Source organism: Tachypleus tridentatus, chromosome 1 (assembly GCF_004210375.1).
Source record: "Tachypleus tridentatus isolate NWPU-2018 chromosome 1, ASM421037v1, whole genome shotgun sequence".
NCBI classification, from domain to species: domain Eukaryota; kingdom Metazoa; phylum Arthropoda; class Merostomata; order Xiphosura; family Limulidae; genus Tachypleus; species Tachypleus tridentatus.
This window is the reverse complement of record NC_134825.1, coordinates 98954977-98962990: the sequence shown is the minus strand read 5'-3', so window position 1 is coordinate 98962990 and position 8014 is coordinate 98954977. Positions and strand designations below refer to the sequence as shown.

Below are 8014 nucleotides of genomic sequence, written 5' to 3'. Positions count from 1 at the left end.
CGAGCTTTTAAATACAACTATTTGGCTTGCGCAAGTCTCTTAGTGCACATTGTGACCATACTAGCGAATCAAGCGTTTCCTAGCAGGCTTAGAAACTTTATAAAGTTGGCGCTCGAGTTGTTCGCTCCATAATGCAGATCAGCACAAAGAAGCTTGCCAATCATTAAAATTGCTTTTAATTGAAAGAATTAGATTGCTAGGTAACTTGTTAGAGATTGCGAAAGACATTTGTTTATTCTACGACAATGAGTTTTCTTCACCATTTGTACCTATTGATACTGATCCTTATTAGTACTACTATAGATAATATTGGATCAAGTAAAGGTGAGTTTAATTTTGTAAATTATAGTAAAGAGATATAGGTACAATATTTAGTAGTGCGTTAATATTTGTTTCATACAAAAGTTCCTTTTTAAAAGAGTTTTTAAATATTTATTGGGATGCTGATGCACATTTTGAGGAACCTGTGTCTTGTTTAAAAGTAAATATTAAGAAAATTCATGTTAAGACGTACAAAATACTCATAAGGATATCATCAAGTCATCACGACTTGAAGTAATTAAATATGAGTTCACCAGCTCATAACAAAAGAGTTCAGCGTTCGACTTTCTCGCAGAACAAAGTACAGATAACTAATTTTTAAAATAAATCTGTGTTTGTTCTGTGCTTCAGAGAACTCGTTGGAATAGAGATCAGATTTGCATCAGTAGAGTAGCTCGTGTTAATTGTGAAAAAGGAAAGTTTTAGTACCACCAATATATATTGAATACAATAGATCCAGTGAATTTCCACCTTTATATATAAATATATAGTACACAATGCGTGAATTCAGAATCATCATTAATATCAAAGAGTGGATATTGTATTTCACTGTGTTTGTAAAATCGTCTTTTCAATGTCTGTTATAGTACTCGAAACCTATAAAGTTTTATATGCTAAAAAAATCGTATTTTAACATTCTAAACCTCTAAATATTTACATATTACATAATTAGTATTGTAATATTCCAAACCTCTAAATATTTACATGTTAACATATTATACAAATACTACTGTAGCGTTACAAATAATTAAACATTCATGCATTCACAGTTAGTACTTTAGTACTCCAAGCCTGCAAACGTTTGCATAATAGATAATTAGTACTAAAGCGCTGTACTGTAGTCATGCATGTTTAGACCTGCATGACTTATAAATGTATATATATATAGCCCGTTGGATGCTATAAGGATCCAAACATGATTAGTTAAGAGTTTCGCTATTTACGTAGCTTATGTAATGTTTAAAACTCATTAAAAGTTCTCTTAGTATAAATGTTCTAAAGCTACAATTTTTTTTATAATAAATATACTACTGTTTTTATTATTGGACTTATTAGTATTTTGTTTCTTTGGCTTCCATATTCACTTTATTGGACAGCTGGTAGCAGTTAGGGCTTAGAATTTTAAATGTCTAAAAGCATTTGACTTACCCTCTTTTAATTTTGAGTCTTGTAATTAAGCCAAACTTTCTTACAATTAAAAAGCTTTTCTTAGGTCGTTTAGAAGTCCTACTTTTGCAACAGTCTTCTCTACTGATTTTTAAAATAAATCTGTGTTTGTTCTGCACTTTAGAGAACGCGTTGAAATAGAGATCAGATTTGGATGAGTAGAGTAGCTCATGTTGATTGTGAAAAAAGAAAGTTTTAGTATCTCCAACGAGGAATTCTAAATTAGCGCGTAGCAGATTCAATCTGATACTTTATTTTAGAGTTTCTTCTCGCTAATTTTGAAGTATTGTCTTTGTTAACCTGATAATTAGAGCAATATGAAAAAGCTGAAACAAATGTTTATCTACCAAATAACTTTAACACTCTAGCAACTGTACACTATGAATGTATTTCTACTAATACAGCGATTTAAGGAGTAACACTATACTTATACTTTAGATATATGTACATATTATTTATTTCACGAAAGTAGTGAAACTAGAGTGACTTTTCACAACAGTTTAAACTTTCATTTATTGCACATTAATAATGTAAGTAAATTGCTTGAGTATATTCCGCCTATCTTACAAACTAATTGACTTTCATTTGAATGTTAAAACAAAAATTAAGACACTAAGTGGAGTTGGTTAGAACATAATGTTTCATACATCATCTTTAAATGAGTGTCTGTAAGTGTAATCTATATAATACGAGCTTCAGAATGCGCTTATCAGAATGTTTGCTCATAAATGTAATGCTTCCTAGATTATGGCTCCTGTTCATTATTGTTTTTTTTAGTATTTATATCTAAATCATATTTGTCTATTTGTTATTAAATATTGAGCTGCACATTGAGGTATCTGTGCTGTGCCCACATATATAACAGTGCTTCAATGGAAATTGCGATGTCAAGTAAAGAAAGATAATCATAGTCATTAACCTGAGTTGTAACGTTGATTTGAAAGCACATCAATGGTAGCAAGTAAATTGGAACAACGTTCTTATAAAGTGTGAATAATTTTAAGACAAACTTTTAAGCAAAAACACAAAATCCGAGCTGTCGTATGGTTGTTTTTTTTTAAATGTATTTTGTGAATAAATGGTCAGAAATAAATAAAATTTCTAACTTATGGTTTTGAAATTTCTATGTTAAACATCGTAGGGTTTTCAATAACTTTATAAATATAGCTTGGTATAATTAATAAATGAGATGTTTTACTGAAGACTTACTAATTCTGCAGATTATTCTTACCAACGTTGACTTGTAAAATTATTCTTTTATAATTTTCTGTATCGGTGCATGTGATCATGATGAAAGGGTTGATAATAAAATCGATCAGTTACGGGAAAAATGGCCTAATAAAGAATGTTTATTTGCTTGTTTTTGGAATTTCGCGCAAAGCTATACGAAGGATTTCTGCGCTAGCTGTCCCTAATTTAGCAGTATAAAAATAGAGGAAAGGCAGCTAGTCATCAACACTAACCGCCAACTTTTGGGCTACTCTTTTACCAATGAATAGTGAGATTAACTGTCACATTATAACGCCCCTACGGCTGAAAGGCCGAGCATGTTTAATATGAGAGAAATTCAAGCCTTCGACCCTCAGATTACGAGTCGATCGCTTTAACCAGTTGGCCATAATAACGAATGACTAAACTTTAAATGTTACGAGACAAAAAATTCAAAAGAGGAAGTCGATGGAGGATGACTAATAACAGTCCTTCCAAAGAATGCAAGCACGGTAGTCGGGATGGCAACTGCTTCATACCTACCAATTTACTGGAATTTACCCAAAGATGACTATTTATTCTATATTTTGAGTGCTTTTTACTGATATTATACAATGAAATATCCTTAAGTCAACTGGTATTGCATATAAAATAATTATTTTACCATATATTTTAGAAAGATATTTATAAATGTTTTAGTGTCTTTAAATTATTTACTGCCACAAATTTGTCCTTTTTAGGGAAAATATACTATCATAGAATGTTGCAATGCAAAATTTTGAAAAAATATTTTAATGCACTAGTCTCCAACACTGTCATTTTTACAAAGAAATATGTGTAAATTAACGTGGATTACAACAATGCTGTAGTTTCAGTCCAGTGGAGAGCCGCAATCCAGTTTATTTTATAAATCAAAATCAACAACAAATACGTGAAAAACAAATATATTTGTTAAAATATATTAAAAAGAAAAAAAGGTTCAGAGTAAAACATTTGGAAAAAAGCTAAAGCATTAAAATTCTTATTTCGAAACCAAAACGTATACTCAAAATACCCACGACGACTTTCTCGAGAACAATAAAGTTTTAATTAATAAAATGCTAATTAGAAACCCGAAAGTCACTTGCTATGCTATTAATATAGTCCTCCAAAACATGGGCAAATCAACATAGGACCAGGTCGATAAAGGTCGCTGTCACTGATGTAATTTATGAATTAGATGCAACGGGTGTAACATTCAAGAGAATAAACATGAAACTGTATATGACAAGTAAAACGAAGCGAACGTTGTATGTTAAATGACGGTAAATATTTGAGTTCAACATGAAAAATAAAAAAGCGGAAGACTTCATCGTTCATTAAACTTTAACCTCGCATCGTTTTGCCTCCAGCTCATCATTAAACTCTTGTTTCAAGCATGTAATTTATCACATGAGAAAGGGATGAGGTTTGAAGCTAATTTTTCAATTACAATAAACAAATTATTTTTGTTTGATTTTTTAATTTCGCGCAAAGCTACACGAGGGCTACCTGTGTTAGTCGTCCATAATGTAGCAGTGTAAGACTAAAAGGAAGGCAGCTAGTCATCACCACCCATCGCCAACTCTTGGGCTACTCTTTTACCAACGAATAGTTGGATTGACCGTCACATTATAATGTTCCCACGGCTGAAAGGGCGAGCATGTTTGGTGTGGCGGGGATTCGCGTATTCTATCCACTCGGTAACCATAAACAAATTATGTGGAATATCTGAACTTCGTCTGTAATCGTACACATGGGACAATTGGGTTTTCAGGAATTGGTAGAGGGCACGGTTCACATACTAATGTTCTGGTGGAGCTGAAGCAGAAATATCTTCCAATCGTCACAACATTTAAAATTTATATCACCTAACGCACGAAATCAAACATGTTTCAATGTGGTACTTTTATCTTAACACTGTTATGTGTATAACAGATATAGTATTTAGACACAGATGTCAACCTGCTTACGTCAGCGTTTGCGCCTTTTGAATGTAGCCTATACAACTTTTTACCGTTACAGCTGTACATCATTCGTGCGCAGAGTCTGTCAAATCGTTCAGCTCCTATGTCTTCGTTGCGCAGGATGAACAATATTAGGAAAGGTACAGCTTTAATAAAATATTATTTTCATTCCACGTTTGCTTCAAAAGGAAATCGCTTTTAAAGTAGAAGTATTTCAGATCTGGAATAATTTGAACTTACAATTAAAACTGTTAAGGGTGTGTCTATAAATGGAACATTACGTCATTTCCCAGTCTGAAAGCACATTGGGTTGTTGTACAGTCTAATCTTATAGATTTAGTTGCACTGATAAATGTTTCAAACTACAGCGTCAGCATGATTATAATTATGGGCTTCGATGTTACATTGGTAATGATTTAATACGTTGTCAATAACGAAATCACTTGAATGGTATGTTTCTACTTTTGGCTGTGTTTTAATTTAGTTAGGAATGTGCTATGGTAGGGCAATATTACTAAGATTTTTGTGCACTTAGACTAATGTAAGTATTTTAGTAAATGTAACGTTATCTACTTCTAAACATGGCTACAAAAGAGAGAAAACCTACTACAAACAGGATGAAAACGGTTTACCCCTAAAAGCATCACGTCTAACAGCGACGGCGATGATTATACCCATTTTGGGAATATAATAATTTTCAAATCTGTGCTCATTTCTTCTGAGCTAACAATGTGATACGTCCATTGAATGGTCCTTGAGTAGGATATTGAAGATATAAGTAGGCCTGATGCTGTAAAAAATAATCAATAATTTTATATTCTTCCTAGCTATAAACAATGTTGCAAGTATGTACCGTCTGTAATGGTGATTGTGTTATTTTCTCTTCTTTTAGAAAACAAAATTTATAATAAGAGTTGTTTGTTTTAGCGCTTTAGAGCAAGTACCAGAGATCTGTTTGTGTAAAACAGTCTAATTTTGAACTGATTGACTACAGGGAAAACAGTTAATCAACATAACGCACCGCCAACTTATAGGTTATTCTAACAATTCACTCTTGGCCAAAACGTATAGATTACATTTCTGTGGGAAGGGGACATGAACCGTGCATTTTTCGATTAACATCCTTTGTGGTAAGAAATTAGTTCTCTGCATTTGAAGGGGACCATAACAACATGAATTCGTCTAAAAACAGAATTATGTTCATTCTTACCACGTATAGCATTTACTTAAAATAATCCATACAGCTTATAGATAACAAGCGGTTTAAAAAAATACAGGTTACCACATACACAAGTAATTGATTGCTGTTAAATCATTTTGAACTTATTTTGGCTAATTAGGCCTTGCTTTGATGAGGTAGCACTTGTGTTGTCATTTGTCCGTCAATCAAATGGAGTAAAACATTTTTTCTTGATATATGTAGCTCAAACATATTCTTAATTTTTCATGCAAGACAAATCATTCTATAAAGTCAGGTTGTCATTTTTGAAAATAGGAAAAAGATTAAAATTTCCTAATTTTATTTATTTTGTAGAATTAATAACATAAAGGGCATTTTAATGTTTTATAAATACAAAAAACTAAAGCATAAGTTCTAAATGTTTGTACGTACATAAAGATATTAAAACAATTTGCTATTTTACTTTGAAATATAAACACAACGCTCAATCTTAGAGAGCTCAGACATACGACTGAAACTTCAGACATACGACTACTATATTCATAGTCTAAAAACATTAAATAACCTTGCATACGTGGCTAGTCACTAATGTCACTATACACGATAGCTGAGGAAGTGTACAAGATAGTTGACACCCGGCATGGCCACATGGTTAATCTTAGGGTTTCATGTTCGAATCCTCGTCAAACATGCTCGCTCTTTCCGCCTGTTTGGGTAATTCAATTATTGGTTGGTAAAACCCAAGAGTTAGCGGTGGGTAGAGATGACTAGCTGTCTCACCCTGCTAAATTAAGGACAGCTAGCGCATATAGCCCTTTGCGCAAAAATTCAAAACAAACAAACGAGCGAGAGAGCCAGTCCTATGAAATGACAATTTGAAATAGGTGCTAAAGCCAAATCGAAGAATATACTTTATAATTGACTTACTATGTGACTAGTGTAGACCAAAACTTGATTTTGACAGTATCTCATTTAATGCTGTAGTTCATTAATTTAGAGCGATTATATTTGAATAGACACATATATATACTTATATACCTACAGATAAACAGCATTCATTAGTCTGTTGTAGTAAAATGATTCTCAAACTGTAATATGTCTGGTGGCTGTGATAAACACTTTAACTTACTTAACAAAAGTAGACAGAGCGCAAAAGAAATAAGGTTTGTGCATTATTTGTGTCATGAAAGAGTTTTCCTACCTTGGTTTAGACAATCCTCTGTGGTGAATGCTTGTTCTTGTAATTTTGCTAGTACTTGTCATCAGTATTACTGTCCTTTACAAAAAATAAAACTTCTTATTACATTCATAAGTACCAAGAAAAAATTCCAGCTTTCAAAAATGGTAATTAACTATTCGTGCAAATAGAAATGATTTCTGTGTTTAATACAAGAAGAACAGGTAAACAGTCAGTCATTTAAATCAGAGTTTCTCATTGGGAGCAGAGGCCCCGCTGAGGGCTATGTACTTTTTTCTGGAAGACCACCTAAAATGGCCAAAACAAAGATACCGAATAAATCTTAATAAATAATAAGCCTATAAAAATTATGTTGAATTTTTAAATGACACAGTGTGTTGAAAGGAGATGGTATTGTTTTACTGTGCCTATATTTTCAATCACCAGGGTGGGAGTTCACACTTTTATATGAATGTAAGTGCGTGTCTTACAGTGTTCCGAGAATGTACCTTTTGTTTCAATCTTATAGTCGCAGTTTTCTAGTTCAGTAAAAGTTAAAGAAACGTTTTTTTTCTAATCTTGAGAAAGTGAAAACCAGAATGCTGTACGCAAAATACCAGCTGTTTAAACAAAGCAATATTTAAGTTTTTAAACAAACTTGAGAATGATAGGTTTTGTACACATTATTTGGATTTGGATGCTAGTTGTTTTTTATTAGTTTAATGTACAACAACATGATGGACTGAATAGTTTTTCGCTAGAATAACTTCTTCCATTGTTTATAAACCATGACATTTAAGTTAATGTAGATTGGATTACAACCAACTGATGCACGTCTTGAGTATATATGTTGAACACATCTGAGTTTCTGGTTTGGATTTGAGAAGGCTGTTCACACAGTAACGTCTCAACTACTGTCTACACTTGAGATGACTGTTCACACGATACCAAGCTAAAACATTTTGAATATCAAGA

At 32.5% G+C, this 8014-nt stretch overlaps 1 protein-coding gene across 1 annotated transcript in view; it reads left to right on the top strand.

Moving 5' to 3' along the window:
• Positions 1 to 200: 200 nt before the first annotated feature.
• Positions 201 to 8014, top strand: part of LOC143252919 (lachesin-like) — a 31369-nt gene continuing 23555 nt past the window's right edge. Inside the window, exon 1 of the mRNA XM_076505827.1 lies at positions 201 to 324. Within this exon, the coding sequence (XP_076361942.1) occupies positions 246 to 324 (79 nt within the window). The 5' untranslated portion in view covers positions 201 to 245. The remainder of the gene's footprint in view (positions 325 to 8014) is intronic.